At 44.5% G+C, this 21,599-nt stretch overlaps 1 protein-coding gene across 1 annotated transcript; it reads left to right on the top strand.

Annotated features, from left to right (window-relative positions):
* Positions 1–6,646: 6,646 nt before the first annotated feature.
* On the top strand, positions 6,647–20,029 carry CKAP4 (cytoskeleton associated protein 4). Its single transcript, XM_030544892.1, has 2 exons — positions 6,647–7,153; positions 16,440–20,029. Exons 1-2 carry the CDS (start codon positions 6,797–6,799, stop codon positions 17,772–17,774), a joined length of 1,692 nt encoding a protein of 563 aa, XP_030400752.1. The 5' UTR covers positions 6,647–6,796; the 3' UTR covers positions 17,775–20,029.
* The last annotated feature ends 1,570 nt before the right edge of the window (positions 20,030–21,599 follow it).

Genomic DNA, 21,599 nt, shown 5'->3' with positions numbered 1-21,599 from the left:
ACCTCTGTTCACGGTGTGCCTCTCCATAATGAAATGAAGTTAAAGCACAAAGTAGAAAAACTACATATCAGTAAAATAGAAAGGAACAAATCAAATTTGCTTTAGAAACAAAATAGATTTAGACTGTTTAAAGTGTAACTGTAGAAAGCATCCTATTGTAAAGGATCCTACAAATACTTAAACAATGTGTATCTTCACTCATATGAGTAACATTACACATATGCTTAAATATTTGCAGGATTTGGGCTTTAAAGTGCTTTTTTTCATTGGCTCTCTGGAAGCTTTACACAAAGTCAGGTGATTTTTTTTCATCCCATGAAGAACTTCAGTAAGGGCAATTACTGTCCCTATGCAGCCATGGATCAATGCTGCTTTAGAATCATATTAATGCAAGCCATAGATTGGATTAATTTTTCTGTGTACGCAATTTAACGGATGTGTTCACACAGATAGAAAAATACATATTGAATGGCATGGTTAATTACAACGAGGCACAGTAACATTTTTCATTACTTTTTTCTATTTTCCAACAACTTTGAAAACACCATGGCTGCCATTTGTGGTCTAGTAACCAGTTTGCTGTTAATGCCTGATTCATTGTTTAGTTATTTACTCCAGGCAGGATGCAAAATGGATGTAAAAAGCTACTAAATAAGAATGGAAGCATTTTACATCCACTCTGTACAGGGGTAAATGATTGCACAACATACAGGGCAGTGATGAGTCAGGCCAAATTATTCATCACTTTGTATTGAAGTTAGAGGCAGTCTTGAACATGCTTGGTAGAGTTCACCTTATGTCACGGATATTGGCTACCTCTATGAGAACTGGTAAAGGAGCTGGTCAGACAGAAATATTTCAGACAGAAATTTGGTTCCACACATTCTAAACAGAGGGACCAAACTGTTCATAGAAGTTTCTGTAAAATCCTCCAGATTCCCCCATTTCTCTCACCATTATCCCTGGGCCTTCTGTCACAACTGAATAGTGGTGGATCCAGGTCCCTCTGCACCCTGTTGATAGTGCTCAGAGCAGCAGTCACTTGACTAAGAAGTCATTACTTCCAATCAGATTCTGCCAGTTGACTTCCCTGTGGGGTTGGACAAGCCACTTAACCTCTCCATCTCAGTGGCCACATTTTATAGATGAGGAAAAGAATACTTATTCCCCTACATCAAGGGGATATGAAGTAATTATAATGTTCATGCAGCACTTTCTGAAAAATGTGGAATGCTCTGTAAGTATTTTTATTATTATCTTACAGTTGGCATCCCTGTGCAGTCCCAGCAGAGAGGCAAAGGGCTAACGTGGGTTGATGGAGCTTGCTGCTAGAAATGGGCCCTTCAAGCCAAGAGTGATGCATGTTGGCCGACAGCATATGAATAACTTTGTCCAATTGTTCCCTGTGCTGTTAAACAGTGGCTTCAGAAAATCCCAGTTTCTAACAATCAAAGATGACCTTTTAAACACTGAATCAAAACTAAGTTTTACTCCTAAAAATTGAGGCCTAGAATCACAGAAGCAGAAACAATAAAACACCTTGGCCTTAATGACATACACTGTACAGATGAAGGTATTGTATATAGGTGCACTAACTCCACTCAGGGCTGGCTCCAGGCACCAGTGCAGCAAGCAGGTGCTTGCAGCGGCCAATGGAAAGGGACGGCAAGTCCAGCTGTTCAGTAGCAATTTGGCAGCGGGTCCCTCAGTCCCTCTCAGAGGGAAGGATCTGCTGCCGAATTGCTGCCAAAGAATGAAGCAGTGCAGTAGAGCTGCCGCCAAAGTGCCACTGATCGTGGCTTTTTTTTCCCCCGCCGCTTGGGGCAGCAGAAAGGCTAGAGCCGGCCCTGACTCCACTTGAAATCCCTCAGAATAGGGGTTTGATTGGGCTCCAAACGTCATAAAAGTCACCATGGCTAAATAGCAAAACAGATGGATATACTGTACATCAGAAAGTGTTTATCTACAAGGGCTGCCCTGAACTAGAACCAGAGCTAGTCAAAAAAGGGTGAAATATAGCAAAATTTCAAAAGAGTTTTGAAATATTTCCCAGTTTTTGATATCTTCCAATTTGTTCTATATTCAGTCCAACAAAGTGGGGAGGGGGAAGGGGAAGATGGAATTAATGGAGAAAAAAGGAAAAATCATCTCCCGCTCCCTGCCATATCTCCTCTGAAAAATGCCAACTCCCTCTAGGACCATTTGAGGATTCTGAAATAGATTAAGACATTTAAAAGGTAACCACACACACCAAACCATCCGGCATTAGAGAGAGAAATGTTTAAAACAACTTTAAAATTAATTCCAAATGAGGACATCTTCCATCCAATTTGGGACAGCTCTGCGTTGTAAAGGTCTCTCTCTATATATATTTCACAAAAAATCCCTACTTTACAAGAATGATAAGGTTGCATATTCGAACTCTCAATATTTAGGAAGTACCAGAATTAAGACTGCCAGTGCAACCTTAATTATGCCCCCTTTTGTGTATTCATTATGATACATGATCACATATTATTTCCCCCAACTTCATTCTTGGAAATGACATTTTAAAAAAATTCAGTCTGAAGCAGCACCCAGTATAGAAAGTTTCAGCCCAAATGGTTAAAGATTGGTAAAGTTATAAGAAACTGATAACTGCAGTATTGCCATGCCAGCCTTGCCAATGGAAAAGCTCTCTCTGATTGGCTGCTCTTACCCAGGAGGTGAGGAAATGGGGAAGGCAGCCAATCAAGGCTGCTGCAGGAGATAAGTTGCAATCTCTCCCCTCAGAAACCCAGAGGCATTTTGGGATAGGGGAGGGATGGGGAGAGGAAGGAGCAGATAGTCCCCAGCAGCTCAGAGAGGTCTGGTTCCTCTTCCCCTCTTGTGAAAAAAAGTGATTGGTCTGCTCTGTGCTTCTCCCTCTCCCCTCTCCATCTTGGAACACAAGGCATGGGAAGGGGGAGTGGAGGTGAAGAACCCCTGGAGCTGCCCATCTCCCCAGCCTGGGAACAGGGAGAAAGGGACATGCTGGATCTGCCCTCCCAGACCTGGAGTCTGGGGGAAGAACCCTTAGAACTGCAACAGGAGCAAAGGACAGAATGTATGTGGTCTGGGGGCTGCACTGGGGGCTGTGGAGTATAGGGATCAGCATTCATGCATTAGATTTTTTATGGTTTGGGAGAAGCTGGCAGCTCTGCATCATCTGGCAGCCATCTGAGAGCACTTGCAGTGGGGGGGCCACAATCATCTCATTTTTGAGAGAGCTGGCAACACTGCTGCTGTCCCAAATACTTTGGGGCTGGGCAGGAGGAGTTAAAAAAATCAAAAGCCACGTGCAAAAAACAATGTAATTTATCATTATTTTCATTTTCTTGACTTTGGGGCAGGTCTGACTTTTGGGGCTGGCAAGGCTGGTGGGGCTGCCAGTTTTGGTTTGACATACTCCTGGAAGTTTCATCACATGACATAATCTTTCACTAAAGATGAATCTTTATGTCCAATGCCCAGTGATGCATTGCTTAGCCAGGGCTGACGAGAGGGGAGGGAACCTGGTAAAAATTACCGGGGACCCAGCAGTCTGGAAGGGGCCTGGGGCCCAGCTTCATCAGCCCTGTTTAGCCAGTCCACCCTTGCTGGGAGCCCCCAAAATTTTTTTCACCAGGATCCAAACTGGCTCTCCGTGGCCCTGTGCTTCGCATCCCAGCAATACCTGTGCTTCCGTCCACATTTGGCACCATCTTTCAATAGTTTGTGTACTGCGTACCCTGCCTCTTTGGGCTGCAGGAATGGATCCCGAACTGTTGATCAGTGTGCTGTTCACTCTGACCAACACATCACAAGTGGCAGTGGAGTTATTCCTTAAACTACAAAGGCAAGAGGAGTGCAACGTTGATCTCACCACATGTAGTAGCTACGACACAAGATTACTTGTGGCATTCACAGAGGTGCTAACCATAGTGGAACACCGCGTTTCGGCTCTGGAAACAAGCTCTGAGTGGTGGGATCACATCGGGATGCACATCTGGGATGACAAGCAGTGGCTACAGAACTTTTGGATGAGGAAAGCCACACTCATGGGACTGCGTGATGAGCTTGCCCCAGCTCAGAGGGACAAGGACATGAGAATGAGAGCTGCCTTGCCTTTGGAGAAGCATGTGGCGATTGCACTGTGGAAGCTGGCTACTCCAGATTGCTACCGATCGGTTGCTAACCAGTTCAGAGTGGGAAAGTCGACCATTAGACTCGTGTTGATGGAAGTGTGCAGGCCCATTAATCACATCCTGCTCTGAAAGACCATGACTCTGGGCAATGTGCATGACATTATGGCTGGCTTTGCACAAATGGGCTTCCCTAACTGTGGAGGGGTGATAGATGGCACGCATATTCCAATTCTGGCACCAGACCACCTAGCCACCGAGTACATTAATCACAAGGGGTATTTCTCAATGGTTCTCCAGGTGCTTGTGAATCACCGTAGACATTTCACAGACATTGATGCAGGCTAGTACGGAAAGGTGCATGATGCAAGCATCTTTCGGAACACTGGCCTGCTCAGGAAGCTGCAAGCAGGGACGTTCTTCCTGGACCAGAAGATCACCATGGGGGAAGTCGAAATGCCCATTGTGACCATGGGAGACCCTGCCTACCCCTTAATGCCATGGCTTATGAAGCCATACATGGGGCAACTTGACAGCAGCAAGGAGCAGTCCAACAACAAGCTGAGCAAGTGCAGAATGACTGTTGAGTGTGCTTTTGGCTGTTTAAAGGTCTGCTGGTGCTGTCTCTATGGGAAGATGGACCTGACTGATGACAATATTCCTGTGTTTATAGCCGTGTGCTGTACGCTCCATATTTGTGAAAGGAAGGGTGAAAGCTTCTGTTGAGCTGGACTGCAAAGGCTCAGAGCCTGGAGGCTGAGTTTGAACAGCCGGAGACCAGGGCTGTTACAGGGGTGCAGCGCAGGGCCTGATAATCATTCCTGTCCCCACATTTTCCACAGGATGTGATCATTATGGAATATATCTCACTGCTGAGGGTGAGCAGGAAATCAAGGGAGGGTCTGCTCCAAGACTGTGGCTTCCCACCCTGGCCCCTATTCGGCTCGCCTGTGTACAGTAATGGTCCCCCCACCCATGACGGCAGAGTGCTGCAGGAAAGTTATGGTTAATTGTGCAAGAAACAAAGCAGTTCCACTGAAGAACCTGAGGCAGCAGATTACCTAGTATCTCCATGGGCGTTTCCTGGATATCTCTGAGGGAGATTCCCATGAAGCGAGGGAATCAATCAATAGCCTGTTCTGCCATTCAGACTAGGCATGTGGTGGGAGATAAACCTGCTTTCTGCAACTCTCCTGCTCCCAACAACTCGGTTCAGCAATTCCCAATATCAAATCCACTTACCAGGGGCCTCCTCTCCTGTTTGCAATTCCCCAACATCTGACAGCTGTGACTGGCTAGACTCCTCCAGAGTAGAAAAGAGCTCCTGGCTGCATGCACCTCTGACCTCCCAGTCATACCCTGCCTCTCCCTCCCCCTGGCTCAGTCCACTCTCGACTGGCACACGAGCCACTGAAGAATCCACAGTGGCCTTCACAGTGGAGGTGAGGTCACCACCAAGTATCATGTCCAGTTCTTTGTAGAACTGGCAGCTAGTGGGCACAGCACCAGAGCAGCAGTTTGCCTCCTGTGCCTTATGGTAGATGTTCCGCAGCTCCTTCACTTTTATCTTATACTGCAATGTGTCCCAGTCATGGCCCCTTTCTGTCATGCATCGTGAAATCTGTCCATAGGTATCGTAATTCTGACGGCTGGAGCACAGCTGGGACTGAACAGCCCCCTCTCCCCAAATGCTGATGAGGTCCAGCAATTCAGCACTGCTCCAAGTGGGGGATTGCCTGGTGCATGGAGCAGGCATGACCACCTGGAAAGATGTGCTGAGACCACTGCATGCATCACCGAGGAAACAGGAGGGGACTTTCAAATTTGCAAAGGAATTTATGGGGTGAGACTGACAGTTGGTCACCTGAGGGCAGGGCAGTAGAGTGCAAACCGAAGAGCTGAGAACAGGCATTGTGGGACACCTCCCAGATGCGCCAGGGTGTTTACACTGTCACAAGGGCACTGTACCCCAGCAGACAGCTGTACACCTCTTATCCGTAAATTTGTTAGTCTCTAAGGTGCCACAAGTACTCCTGTTCTTTTTGCAATACAGACTAACACGGCTGCTACTCAGAAACTTGTCAGTATGGTTTTTCTTGTGCTACACGTGTGCAGTTACTGCACACTACGTGGCTTGGCAGTGTGTACACCTTGGGAGTTAACAGTGCAGAAAGCTGCTTTACTGTGCAGAAACTTGCCAGTGTAGACAGGGCATTAACTGTAGGCATGGCTCCCTGGCCTCTAGTTCGGCTAACAGACTTCAAACAGAAAATGCCACAGAGGCAAGGAGCAGCAGTTGCTACTCTCTCCTCTCCCCGGTGCAGCAGTGCATGGCTCCCCTGTGAGGTCCCGCGGAGGAATGGAGCTGGGTTGGTTGGCTGGTTTCTCTCAGTGTGCGTGGCAGCTCCCCCTTCTCCCCGGGCTGGGGAGGCGGTGCTGGGTGTGCAGCAGGGCGGGGAAGCCTTCGCTCCCGTGGCTGGAGTCACCCCACCCTTCTACCCCATCGCCTCTGCCCGAACTGAATGGGGAGTGAGCGCGGCTCCTTCCCGCAGCGCTGAGCCCTTCCCGCCGAGCCCGCGCTGATTAAACAGCGTAAAGCGCCGCCGGCCTCATTCGCTGGGCAGCAGCTGCGCCGCCCGCGCTCCCCTCTCGGCATGTCCGCCGCCAGACAGCGGAGCAGCAAAGGCAGCAGCTCGGCGGGCTCGGAAAAGGGAGCCCAGTCCCACTCCGGCGGCGTGGATGACGTGGCAAAGAAGCAGCAGCAGCAGCAGGCGGCTCCCGCCAAGGGGAGCAGAGCGGCGGCCGCAGCGGCGGGAGGCCGCCCGTCCCCCTGCAGCCTGGGCAAGGCGCTTCTCGTTCTCTTCTCCCTCGCTCTGGTCGCAGCCGCCGCGTTCTCGGGCTGGGGCGTGCAGCACCTCCTGGGGGAGGTCAGCCAGCTCAGCCTGCGCCACGAGGGCTCGGCGCGGCAGCGCGAGGAGCTGGCTCACGCCCTGGAGGGCGTCGCGCAGAAGGTAAGGGCAAGAAGGTGCTCGCTTGCTCTCTGCCCGCACCTCCCCAGCTGGCAGCCGCGGCCTGCGGCGCGTTCTGGCAGGGGAGCGGCGCTCTGCGCTCACAGAGTTTGCCAGGACTCCCCAAACTTTGAAGACTCCGTTGCTTTGAAGGCCGAGGGAGCGCGTGGCAGTATTGCGCTAAGACAGGCCAACCCTGGAGGCAAGGCGGTGCTGGCGCGAGGCATAAGCAGGTAGAGGGCTAGTCTGTACTGGAAACGCTACATCCGCACAGCTGCAGGGGCTGGAGCACATCTGGTGAAGAGGCTCTGTGCCGATGGGGAGAGCTCTCCTGGCTAAGGGCTTGTCTACACTGTCAATTTACAGCACTGCAACTTTTTTTGCTCTGGGGTGTGAAAAAAAACCCACACACATTCCCAGCGCAGCAAGTTTCAGTGCTGTAAAGCACCAGTGTAGACCGTGCACCAGCGCTGGGAGCCGTGCCCCTTGTGGAGGTGGGTTTTTTTCTTTTTTTAGAGCGCTGAGAGAGCTCAGCGCTGCGCAGTGACCACACAAGCCACTTTAAAGTGCTGTTGCGGTGCAGCGCTTTAGCATTGCCAGTGTAGACTAGCCCTAATAAATCCCCCCCCCCCAGGGAGAGGCAGTAGCAGTGTCGGGGGCAGAGCAGCTCTCCTGCCAACCTCGTGCTGTCCACGCTGGCACTCAGAGTAATGTACGTTTTTCGGGGGGTGGCTTATTCACACCCCTGAGTTACACCGAAGTAATCTTGGATATTACTATACCATAAATAGCAGCAGAGCTTGATTTGCTTTCACTGTTTTTGACTATGCAGAGTATCGCCCTTATTTTCCTGAACCTTTCAGTGGCAGTTGAATCTGCTGCACACTATGAAAAGCAAAAAATCCCACCTATTTTTAAAAGCAATAGAGGTAGCACCAGTACTGCTGATTGGCTGCCCCTTTACTGCTTACAGTGTTTGCTAAATTCCTACATTATTTCCAGCCAAGAGGATGAGACCAGCTACTTCTGTTGCAACTGGTGTCCACAGAAGTGTAATGAAGTACGGTAGTCGGCAAATGGTGTGGCCCAGTTGGTCAGAGAGGTATCCTTTTCCTTGAAACTATAGGATGCTATTTTTGCTCAAATGGAATCAGCTTCTAGGCTAGGTTTTCAGGCACGGCAGTGCAATGTACATCCCACACCTTCCAGGATGGCTTAAAATATTTCACCTTTTAAACAAACATTAGAAATACTGTCAGCATAAAATAAAAATCACACTTCTGTTAGAAAGTTGTTTTACATACAGTAACACCTGAGATTATTATAACTGAAATGGTCCAGAGAAAAAATAGGTCTGGTTTCTTCAGTTTGCATTTGTTCAACTGAGAGCACCCTGTGTATAGTCATTCAGTTTCACTGTTTCCCCTGTGTGATCATTAAGGCCTCAAACTGTAAGCTGAGCCATGGAGATGAGGGATTTCCATGTAGGTGAAGAGTCTGCCCACATAGGTCAGTGTGCAGGATAGGGGGTTTAGTTGGTCAGTTTCTTGTTTGTTTGTGTGGGTCTTTTACACAGCAACCGGGGGAAGAAAAACACCTAAAATGAATATGTGATTGTAGAACTCAGGTTTTCACGCTGACTGGATTTCAAGTTCACATGGTACTGATGAGCTTGACAGGCACAACATTTTAATATGCCTAATATTTGTTTAAAGCTATATGGGGGAAGGGAGATTTTGGGATCAAAAGCTGGGCATGTATGACATAGGAATATACTACATGGCCACAGTGTAAGAACTTAGGTAGTTATATAATTGTATTTTCTACGGCACTCATCACTTCAGTACCTGAGCAACTCACAGACTCTAGTGAATCAGATTCAAGCATCCTTGTGAAGAAGGGAAGTATTGTTTTTTCCATTTCACAGATTGGATGCTGTGGCTCAGCCAGATTAAGTGATTTGGCCAAGGTCTCACAGACAACCTATGGTAGACCCAAGAACAGAGGCCGGATCTCTTGAGTCCCAGTCCAGTGCCATCACCACAAGCCTATTTGTCCTCTAATAGCTGACAAGGGATTTAAACTAAGAGGAGTCCTGATCTGTGAAACTCGTTGGCACACAATTCAGATCAATTTCTGTCCTCTGCTTACTCAACAGACAGGGGCTGGCTGCTGTGTGTTCTGTGTGAGCACAAAAGAGAGAACCAAGAAAGTGCAACATTCAAGTTTGTTTTTCTTCTACACATACTATCCCTCTCTCACCAAGCACTTGCTGAAAGTAGAGTTCTTTATGGCTACACTAGAAATGCTGCAGTGGTGTCACTGTAGCATAAACCTTCAGGGATGGAAAGGGTTCTTTCGTCAGCCTAGTGATGTCTACATTGGGCCTTAGGTTGGCTTAACTATGCTGCATAAGGCGTGAAATTTTTCACAGCCTGAGAAATGTAGTGAAGCTGACCGCAGGGCATGTCTTTGCTAGCCACGTTAAAGCACTGCTGTGTAGTTGTGGCAGAGCGCTGGGAGAGAGCTTTTCCAGTGCTATAAAAAACCCACCTCCATGAAGGGAGTAGCTACCAGCATTGGTGCACTGTCTACACTGGCACTTTACGGCACTGAAACATGCAGCACTCAAGGATGTGTTTTTTCACACCTCCCAGTGAGAAAGTTGCAGCACTGTAAAGTGGCAGTGTAGACAAGGTGTAACTTTGTAGTGTAGCCTATGCCTAAGTTTCTAGACATAACCATATTATCATTTCCCTCTTGAAAAGCCTGTTACAGCCATCATTTCCCAGGGCTAATATTTTTTTATGTAGCAACAAGACATTTTTAAGGAGTGCTTTTATTGAAAGAGGGCAATTCAAGTTCAGGTGCTGTAACACCAGGCAGTGTCTCTTTTATGCATCCCTTGCTTATCAAAGGGAAAGCTGAGGTTATTGAAGCATAAGCGTCACTCTGCTAGTTTGAATACTTAGATTGGGATTTTCAAAATCTGTGGGATTTGGGTGTATAGTTCCCTTTGAAAATCCCAGCCTTAATTCGTCCTGAGGCCTACCAAGCATAGGGATATGTAAAATGTGCTCCCTTCATCTCTGCATTGTTGTGGCCAAAATCACAAGTTAATACCAGGCTCTGAGAGAGAGGCACACAATTATGTTTCAAGTAATTAGTTATCCAAGGTTTGCCTACACCTTGAATACTGTGTCCAGTTTTGATTGCCCAATCTCAAAAAGGATATAGTGGAACCAGAAAAGGTTCAAAGAAGGGCAGCAAAGATGATCAAGGGTTTGGAACAGCTTCCATACAAGGAGAGAAGATTAGGACTGTTCAGTTTAGAAAAGAGGTGACCAAGGGGGGGTATGATAAAGATCTAAAAAAATCACAAATGCCATGGAAGAAGTGAATAAAGAAGTGTTATTTACCTAGTCCCACAATACAAAAACCTGGGTCACCTGGTGAAATTAATAGCAGCAAGTTTAATACAAGAGGAAGTACTTTTTTCACACAGCCAACTTGTGGAATTCATTGCCTTGGGATGCTCTGATGTTGAAGAGTATAACTGGGTTAAAAAAAGAACTTGGGTACATTCATAGAGGATAGATCCATCAATGGCTATTAGCCAAGATGGTCAGGGACACAGCCATGCTCAGGGTGACCCTAAACCTCTGACTACCAGAAGTTATGAGTGGAAGACATGGATGGATCACTCCAAAATTGCCCTGTTCTGTATGCTTCCTTTGAAGCTCTGGTAAAGGCCACTGTTGGAGACAGGATGCTGGGCAAGATGGACTATGGTCTGACCCAATATGGCAGCTCTTATATCTGCATTCTAGTTCCAAAGGGAAATAAAACTCCACCTACATGTATATCTGGGAGGTTAACTTTAGGCATGCATTTCTATCGTAAGGATGAAAGGCAGAGGAAGGAGATCAATTCATGGTTTTATATTCCTATAAGATCCTGTGCTATACAGCACTGCCAGCTCAGGCTGCTTTGAGGAAACTCTGCCGCCCCCACCTTTGGTCTTTTGCCATACAGAGCCATTGTCAGAAGTAAGAGTTATATAAGCTCATCTGCTATTCGCAGCTGTAGGAAGGGAAGGGAAATGAGGGGAAAGTTGTAGTTTGTAAATTGTGCTATACTACAAAGACTGAGGAGCTAAGATAATTTGCTATGTTAACATGACTGGTTCAAGAAGAAAGCTGGTTGTCAGTAGAATATTTTTCTGTCTTATATCTGATATTAAGCCTTTCAAAGACTGATTGAAATCTATGCCTTTGGGGGCACAGCTAGACACACAACTCTTGATTCATTTTTTCCACAGCATTCATGGTGTTAGACATTTATGATGTCTCTTTCCCCCACCCCGGCCCCCGTCATCTCTCTTCTAAACTGAACAGCCCTAATCTTTTTAGCCTCTTCTTGAATGGAAGTCATTCCAAACCCTTGTTTTATAATGAATGTGACCTGTTATTCTGAAGTTAGGGTTTTATACCTTTCTTGCAAAGGGTTCATGTAGGGACCAGCTAGCCGTTGTTTAAAGTAAATGGGCTGAGTACACATTAAGATGAATTAAATTAGGAATTGGTCTAGCTTGACTATTGTGCGTGGCTTGATTCTTAGTTACATCAGAGGTCTGATCCTCAACCACATGGCCCTGTAGTAAGTTAAAGGTGCAGGGGAACAGCTTCAATCTACATCACTTGGCATATGGTCCATCAGAGTCATTACAAGAGGAGAATCAGGCATAGTAGAGCTCCATTCTACCATGCCCTGACACACACTCTTCTCCTTATGTCAGGAAAGAGAGTGGGGATCTGACTCCTAGACTCACAGATTTTAAGGCCAGACTGGACCATCGTGATCATTTAGTGTGACCTGCACATTGCAGGTCACAGAACCTCACCCACCCACTCTTGTAATAGACCCATAACCTCTGACTGAGTTACCAAAGTCCTCAAATCATGTTTTAAAGACTTCCAGTTACAGAGACTCCTCCACTGGCCATATCTGGCATTTTAGGCCTGACATGGATAGCCACATTGTGACATTAGAGAGCCAGATTCTCTGGTCCGATAACAGTAACATTCGGAGACAGGTTAGTTAATAGGATGAATTTAGCACATTAGTTTAATTTTACAGCTGTATCTCCAAGAGGAGTTGGGTGAGCAATAGTTTCCCTGCCCAATGTAAGGCTTATAAACATCTGATGTGTGACATGACAACTTTAAAGAGATACCGAAAAAAAATCTGTAGTGAAAACCTCTATATATGGTAAAATCAGACTGAAAGACCCCTGGGCAGTAGCTACTGATAGAACCACATTATCAGTTTAATACTCAAATTGCTATGTGGCAATTGTCATGGTATATTTCCCCAATCTGAACCTTAGAGTCCAAAAGTTGGGGTACCAGCATGAATTCCCCTAAGCTTGATTACCAGCTTAGATCTGATAAGCTGCCACCAACCAGGACTTGGAGTGCCTGATAAACTCTGAGCCCCCCCAAAACCTTGCCCGGGGACCCCCAAGACCCAGACCCTCTAGATCTTAACACAAGGAAAGTAAACCCCTTCCCTCACAGTTGCCTTTCCCAGATTTCCCCACCCTGGGTTACCCTGGAAGATTACTGTGATTCAAACTCCTTGAATCACAACACAGAGAAATCAGGTTTGTTCCCCCTCTTTCTCTTTCCCTCCAGGTGTTCCCTCCCTGGGCTCCTGGAGAGATAGACAGATTCAAGCTCCATGCATCTAAAACAAAGGGATTCCACCCTTCTCCCCTCCCTTCTCCTTTCCTGTTAAGTACAGACTCAATTCTCTTGAGCCTCAACAAGGGGAAAAAATCAGACAGGTCTTAAAAGCAAAACTTTTAATAAAAAGAAAGAAAAAAGTAAAAATTAGTTACAGGGTCTTTCAGCTTATAGACACTAGAAAGAATCCTCCCCCCAGCAATATGCAATTTAAAATACTTCCAGCAAACTACACATTTGCAAATACAGAAAACAATCAAAAGACTATAACCGCCTTTTCTACTAAATACTCACTATTCTGAATATATAAGAGACTGTAGCAGGGAGATTGCCAAGTAACCTGGTTGCACGTCTAGTCCCTTTCAGGACTCAGAGAACAAAGCAAAACCCAAAAAACACAAACAAAGGCTTCCCTCCACCGAGATTTGAAAGTATCTTGTTTCCTGATTGGTCCTCTGGTCAGGTGTCCAGTTCACTGTTTGTTAACCCTTTACAGGTAAAAGAGACATTAACCCTTAACTATCTGATTATAACAGCAATGTTTAACATTACTATCCACATTTTCCCATTTAATTTCTTTCTAGTCTCGTATAAGATCTTCAGGGTACAAACTGCTTAAAATGTAATCCTTCCTTTAAGTTTTAAAATTGGCCTGCAAAGGAAAGGATTCTATTCACCACCACCACCACCCCCACCCACATACATACTTTTTGGTTCTTTATGATATATAAAGGAGACCTGGGATTTTTTTTGATGTGAGAGGGGTAAGGAGTTAAGGGCATGGGCAAAGTAGGATTCAAGAGTGGGGTTTTTCCTGCTTATTTTTCTATTAGAGATATCAGGTCTTATCCACTCTGTTTTTCCTGAACTGGAGAAGCAGTGAGATTATAACGTAATCAAATTAGATTTAAACTTGAGCAGTTGAGAGGGAATTTGATTTTTGAACAGGCTGTTTAAAATTTTGCTTTTTGTTAACACCCGTTTACCTCAGACACCTGACAAATGTTTAGGAGAAAGAATGTCTTTGTTAAAGATTCAAATACTCTTATCCATTCAACAGAAGGCTGAGAAAACTCCCCTTGGTGCTCCAGCAAAACAAGAAATAGATATATTATTCCTGGTGTTTCTTAGGGCTTGTCTACACTATTACTTAAGTTGATGTAACTTACGTCACTCAGGGGTGTGAAAAAACCACCCCCCTGAGTGATGTAAGTTACATCAACTTAAAGCGTTGTGTACATCATGCTATGTCAGTCAGAGACGCTCTCCTGCCGATATAGTTTCCGCCTCTCCTTGAGGTGAAGTAATTACGTCTACAGGAGAGCGCTCTTCCATGGACATAGCACGTCTTTACCAGACGAGCTACATCGGCACAATGCGGTGGTGAAGACAAGCCCTAAGGAATAAATTTAGTAGACTTTGAAAAAAAATTGGAGGACGGGGAGAAACCTTTTACCCCTTCTCTATACATACTGAAGGAAAAAAAGGATAGTAAAACCATGTTTCCTTTGCAGGTCAACTGTAAAGTTTAGGGATTACTTGGACCTGTCAACAGTAGATCATTTAATGTTTGCACTTAAAACAAAATTCAAAGACTTTTGGACAAATCCTGCAGTCCTTACTCAGCTCAGACTCCCACTGAAACCAAGGGAGGTTCAACCTGAGCACCCAAACCTGCAAACATGTATCTGAATAACTTACGTACTCATTGGTAACTGAATTAATTAAGTAACTCATGTGGGACGTATTTGCAAGCTCGGGAGCTGAATGAAGACTTCAGGACTTGGCTTTTTATAGTTAAAAATAAGACATTTTCTTTTAAGTGCATCCATTTAATAATGTTATTTACAAAATGAAACCAGCTCTGAAGCAGCTTATCTAATCAATAAACCTAACAGACTATGTGGTAGTACAGATTAATGCACACTCCACATGTGTAGTGGGGAATGAGTCAAGACCGCGTCTCCAGGACTCCTGTAACATGCATTATTCACCACTGCCACACAGCCAAAATCTGGAGGAGTTCTTTTTTGCGGGATCCCCACTGAAGTCAGCGTGAGTTTTTAAAATCACTTTTTTTTAATTGTGTGAATTTAGTGCTTGTGGAACATGCCGCCTTCATAGACCCAAAGACTGAAATTCTGTTTTTCCACAGAATGGGACCAGACAGGCAATCGCCGTGCAAGCTTCCCCACTCATAGGCCTAGATTCTTGTTCTAAGGAGAGGTAGTTCAGTCTTCATGCCCAGTGATACCTTGGCCTCTGAGCTGAGACTGCCAACAAGTGTGCCAGTCATAGCCAACTGTGGAGGTAATTTTTGTGACTTGGACAGGGAGCTGGACTGAGATCATCAGTTAATACCAAACAGGCAACTCCCTTCATATTCTCAGAAGAATTCCTGGGTTTTTAAAAAGCCACTATTTGTAGGGTGACCAGACAGCAAATGTGAAAAATCGGGACGGTGGTGTGGGGTAATAAGAGCCTATATTTAAAAAAAAAAAAAAAAGACCCAAAAATCAGGACTGTCCCTATAAAATCAGGACATCTGGTCACCCTAATTATTTGGGTTTTACTGACTTCACTTCAATTTTGGCTTTTTCACGACCTGAAAATTTTTCAGAGACGCTCCCCTGCAGACCCTGGCCCATCAGCACAGCCAGGGGGCACACAGCCCCATCTGCTCCCCTTCCTGACAGAACCTGTACACAACAAGCTCTCCTCCTGACTCCAACCCTTTTTCAATACAAGTCTGTCCACTTTCCCTGCAAAGGCTGTCTGCACTGATGGGCTGGGATCAGGAGGGGAGCAGAAGGCTGCACTCTGTGAGCACTGTTCCCTCTGTTGGACAGAGCCCACTCTAGACACTGGTTCTTCAGCACTGCCCCTGGGCATAAAGCTCCATCTCCATCCCCTGCTGGGCATAGCTGTGCTAGCATAGCCCCCTAGCGTAGATGCTGCCTATATCAATGGAAGGAGTTGTTCTGCCAGTGTAGGAACACCACTGCCCTAAGCAACATTAGCCACTTGGCTGGAAGTATTCTTCTGTCAAGATGCCTGCATCTGTACAGGGGGTTTTGTCAGCCATAACTATGTCGGTCAGGGATGTGTTTTTTCACACCTCTATGCCGGTATAACTTTTCAGTGTAGCCCTAGCTTTTGTTTCTTTGTGCCTCAGTTTCCTATTTGCTAATACACCTCTACCCCGATATAACATGACCCGATATAACACGAATTTGGATATACCATGGTAAAGCAGCGCTCTGGGGAGGGGCAGGGGGGCTGCGCAATCCAGCGGGTCGAAACAAGTTCGATATAATGCGGTAAGATTTTTTTGGCTCCCCAGGACAGCATTATATCGGGGTAGAGGAGTAGCACTTCCCAGCATCACAAGAAAGCTTTGAGGGAGGGAACATTAAAGATTCCGAGGTGCTCAGACATTACAATAGTGGGGGTTATAAATAAATTAGGTAGATAGCAACATTCTCATCAACTAAAATAAGCTGAAAATTTAAGTTGCAAATATGTGGATTTCTGTTTTTTAGGTGCATTCCCTTCAAGCCATGTTTGGCGATTTTCAATCCATGATGAAAAGTGCTCAGCATAAACAAGAAGTTACCGAGAAGAGTGTTAAACAAGGGGAGAGTGAAATAAATCGAATCAGTGAAGTTCTTCAAAAACTACAAAATGAAATCCTGAAAGACCTATCTGATGGCATCCATGTGGTAAAGGACGCAAGAGAACGAGACTTCATGTCGCTTGAAAACACTGTGGAAGAAAGATTAACGGAGTTGACCAGGTCTATCAATGATAACATTGCCATATTCACTGAAGTCCAGAAAAGGAGCCAAAATGAAATCAACGAAATGAAAGCAAAGGTGTCTTTGCTGGGAGAAACAGATATATATAAACATGAATTAAAGGCACTGACAGATGCTGTTGATGAGATGCAAACATCCATGAAAACCAAAGAAAAGGCCATAGAGTCTCTGAAAAGTACAATAGAGTCCATGGAATCTGATGTTTATACTGAAATCAAAGCATTAGTCAACCTCAAACAGGAACTTGAGAAGTTCAAAGAGACTGCAGACACAGAACACCTTTCACTAAAAGCTTTTCAAGAGAAAGTTCTTAAAGCTGAAGAATCCATTATGCAGCTCCCTGATGAGATTAAAAGACTTGATGAAGATTTACTGCAAATTAAAGCCAACCTTAACAAACAGGAAGAAAATGTACTCTCCAAAAATGTGTTAGAAACCCTTGAAAAGAACAGGGAAGACTTTGAATTCAGATTCAGACGTGTAGAAGACCATTTTCAGTCTCTAAGTTCTACTGATGCTCAACAGACTGAAAAGATGGAATCGCTTCTTTCTAAGCATGAAGACTATGAAAGCAAGCTAGCTGCACTAGAGGAAGCCATTGCATCTCTACGTAGTACCTCAGATGTTGATGTACATTCAATAGCAGACACTGTGCGAAGTCTTAGTGAATCTCAGCTCTCATTATACAATGATGTTGATGAACTGAGAAGAAGTATGAGTGACCTACCAGACTCTGCTGATGCACTTCGTAACATCCAGAAACAAGTTAGTGCTTTGCTGGATCAAGAAAAGCCTCAGATGGGCCAAGCACAATCTCAAGACTATCTTGAAAAACTGTCTTCTGTAGAAGACTCTGTAGACAAATTAAGATCTTTTGTCAATCAAGTCACATCTGACTTGAAAATGATAAGAACTGCAGTAGATAGTTTGGTTGCTTACTCAGTGAAAATAGAAACTAATGAGAACAATGTGGAGTCTGTGAAGAGTTTGGTAGATGACCTAAGGAATGATCTGGATAGATTGTTTATGAAAGTAGAAAAGATACATGAAAAAGTTTAAGTGAACAGTGCTAATTGTGCAATTATTGAATTTAAAAGAATAGCTTTTGTATACCCAGTGTTTTGACACCTCCAAAGAAAACAAGGACACATAATTAGAGACCGTTCTGTTTAGTTCCTGGATCTCTCTCCTGTTTAGTTTCATTTTTTAAAGTTTTGTGTGTTTGGATGGGTAGGTGGGTGAGTAGGGTAAATTACTAAGGCCTAGTCTACACTAGAAAGCTGTACTGCTTTAATTATACTGGTATAATCACAGCAGCACAATATCCCTACTGTAGACATAGGCCTGGTCTATACTTAAAATTAGATCGACCTACCTTCATCACTCAGGGCTGTGAAAAATGTGCTCTCTGCAACGTAATTAGGTTGACCTAACTCCCTGTGTGGATGCAGCTAGGTCAAAAGAAGAATTCTTCTGGTGACCTTGCTACCACCTCTTGTAATTAGTTCATCTCTCCATCAACTAAAAAAAACCCTTCTGTTATTGTAGAAAGCATTTACACTATGATGCTACAGTGGCACAGCTGCAATGCATAGCTGTGCCACTGTAGCAGCTGTAGTGTAGACATACCCATAGATATATTGATATAAAGGTGCTTTATACTGGATTAGCTATTCCCATAGTGGAAGGGGAGTAACTATATTGGCATAAGGTACCTTATACTGCTGTAACTGCATGCACACTAGGGCTTTTAGTGGTATTTACTGTTTTGATTAAAACCAAACACACCCTTAATCAAAATATTCATGCTGGTAAAACTTTTACATGTAGACTAGGCCTGAGGTAACTAGTCTGTTTTTTCAGCTTATTCCACAGGGTAGGGAAAGAAGCAAGTTCTGACTGCCATGCATACATAACAGCACACAGGAGAACGCATGGAGCTGGGAGAAGGATAGGGTAACTACACATTCTAGATCTCCAAAAAACCTGAGCTGAGAGCTGCTGAGGGGTGTTCCAGGGCGCTGCTAAAGAGTACACACACATTTGTGCCCATATGCCCCTTTCCCCAGCACCTCCAAACCCCCATGTACAGATTAGCATGGCTGGGAGGGGGAATCTGAATTGAATTCATTGCCAGAGAGCTCAGTAACATTTTGCCATGTTATTTTGAGATTATTTACATTGTCAGAATCTTTCCCTTGAAGTCCTAATTCCCTTTTTGTGATATCACGGTTAGTTGTTGTGGAGATGATCGGAGCTTTGAGTGAGGAAAACTGAGGAGAGGAACTAAAAACACCACCGCCTATGCCGGCACACTCCCCTAGTGTAGAGGCAACATACACTGACACAGGAGTTGTTCTGCCACCACCTCCCCCAGTGACTTTCGCTATGCCAACAGAACCCCTCTTCTGTTAGCACACAAATGTAGGGGTTTGTTAGCATACCTATGTTGCTGCATGGGGGAGGGGCGTCACACCCCTGACTGACGTAGCTATGCCAGGGTTTGTTTTAGGTGTAGACCAGACCTAAGCCTGCTAATAATACCACAGGAGGAGGAAGAGAAGATTCAGAATGATACCAACATAATTGTTTCTAAATAAAATGCCTTTCAAGATTGCCTCTGAGGTGACAGTGACTTTAATTAGTATTATTGTATTCTGTACCACTGGAGTCAGTGGAAGTGTGTCATTGACTTCAGTGGAGTGGGAGCAAGCCTCAGCTTGGCTGAGAACAGAATGTATCAAATATTAAAGAATTTCAAGCACTCTAAGAACCTCTTGAACATGGAACTTTCTGGGGGTTTGTACCCTAGAAAAGGATTTCTGATTTCTTTTCTTTCTGAGGTTTACTTTTCAAAGGTTGTTTTTCAGAGGTTTTTATGCCTAGGTGCAGACCGCTCTGTACATGGGGATATCTGCTAGCCCACATTACAGAGAGTGTATTGCATGCCTTATCTTAGCCAACTCTTTGGCTGCATTAGAGAATGATTAATAGAATTAGCACCTTCCAAAGGGATAATTTCTGGGAATAGCAGAGGTAAAGAGGGAGTCCCCTTTGATATTTAGGAATAAAATACCCAGCCATCTGTAATGCTGTTCCCACTGTACATACTGAGAAGTTGCTAATAAGTCAACTAAGTCTTAATAAGTGAGGTGGATGCACTGCATTGAGATAATTTTGTTGTTACTTTTTGAACTGCACTGTTCTTGTTGACTTTCCTTTGCAAGTTTTTAACAGTTGTTTAGGTTACTGTGAAGTGAACTGTATGGCTTATTTACAGTATTTTTAATACATAATAAACACTTGGAATTGTATTTTGATTTTTTTCATGTTGTTTATTGTGAAAGGTACTTAATTTAGCATTTTACAGAATATTCTCACTGAGATTCAGGAGTTAGCTGGTGGTGGGGTGGAAAAGCCTTTCAATTGTTCATCAGAGCCTCAGGTTTAATTTCAAAACCAAAAGTAACAATCTAGCAGCTGTTATGATTGTGAAGAAAACCTTGACAATGTAGCCTGAGCATAAGTGATGCAACAATGTTCATCTGAGTTTGCAAAGAGCCTGAAACAATAGCTCTGGGTTGTGAACTGTCCCATTTATTTCAGTGAATGCTAGTTCAGATCCCAGCAATGATATTTTAAAATGCCAATTAACTATTTCACTGCCCAAAGCATGTAAAAGAGAAATATTTGTCAGTTCAGGGCAACTGTACCTGTATTCCCCCTTTATGGTCTAGCCAGGATAGCCAGTCGAGGCTCCTCAGCCATCACCTCTCTGGGGTGGGTACCCAATCTCTTTTCCTTCTGACCAGAGTATTTCCAGGCTGACCAGTTCCCTGCTACTACTGTGTTTTTCTCATTAAAGAGTATTCTAAGCAGGCCAGTTTCGCTTCTCCCTTCAGATGATATGCAGTATAATTGCTACAATTTTAAGTTACCACACAGTTCTTTCTAAGCAAGCAGATTTTATTTTTAAGGTAAAAGCATCACAGAGAGAACCTGTTAAAAACAATAAAGAACCTACATGCATGCTGATAAACTTACCAGAGATCACCCCAACTCTGATGTGGGCTCTGAAAGGTGAGCAGCCCTTTTCATAGGGTTTCAAATTCATAACACCCCTTGCTTTGAACAAGAACTCCTATGAATCTGTAAGTGAGTCCTTTATCCAGTTTGGGGTCTTTGAAGAGACTGGGAATAGGTAATCAGCCAGACAATGTGTCCCCTCCTCGGGGCAAAGCTTCAAACGGATGAGATCTTTGCCTAACCGGAGGGGTTATATTAGCATAGACCCCACCAGAGTTTTCCTGGGAAATCCACTTAATTTTACAAATTCACATTGTTTCAAACAATCATTTGAAGTTCCTAACATTTTCCAAGGTTTACGTTAGTCATGTCTCGTAGAGTAGTTACATGTACTTCCACAATAACACATAAACAATTGCATTTTAAATACGATGGACCCCAAAGGTATAAAACAAACTTTCAGATTTATCCAGGAGATTGCCCTATTTGTCACAGTGGGTATGTCTACACTACAATTAGATATCTGTGGCTGGCCAGTGCCAGCTGACACACCGTGAGCCCAAGGGGCTGATTAATTGTGGCTGCAGCTGACACTCTGGGACCTCGTACACTTGAAAAGTTTGGGAAATGCTGATTTAATATAGATTTTTTCCTCATAAAGAAATTAAGCATAAGATGGGTCTCAAATAAACTTGTAGCACAAGCTCCCTCTGAATTTGAGGGAGTCGAGCCCAAACTAGCTGACACCAGTCTCAGAATGAGCAGAACAAAACCAAACCTCTGCATATTCGAACACCTGCTATCTTCAGGGGCTCAAAATCCAGGCCAGAATTTTGCAGTTTAGGCCCACCAATGAGA

This window comes from Gopherus evgoodei, chromosome 1, assembly GCF_007399415.2.
Source record: "Gopherus evgoodei ecotype Sinaloan lineage chromosome 1, rGopEvg1_v1.p, whole genome shotgun sequence".
In the NCBI taxonomy this organism is placed as follows: domain Eukaryota; kingdom Metazoa; phylum Chordata; order Testudines; family Testudinidae; genus Gopherus; species Gopherus evgoodei.
This window is presented reverse-complemented; position numbering and strand designations above follow the sequence as displayed.

Excerpts from the sequence above, each read along its gene's own strand:
- CKAP4 (XM_030544892.1), top strand. The coding sequence starts at position 6,797 with ATGTCCGCCGCCAGACAGCGGAGCAGCAAAGGCAGCAGCTCGGCGGGC. Across the intron at positions 7,154-16,439 it reads TGGAGGGCGTCGCGCAGAAG|GTGCATTCCCTTCAAGCCAT; the intron begins GTAAGGGCAAGA and ends TCTGTTTTTTAG.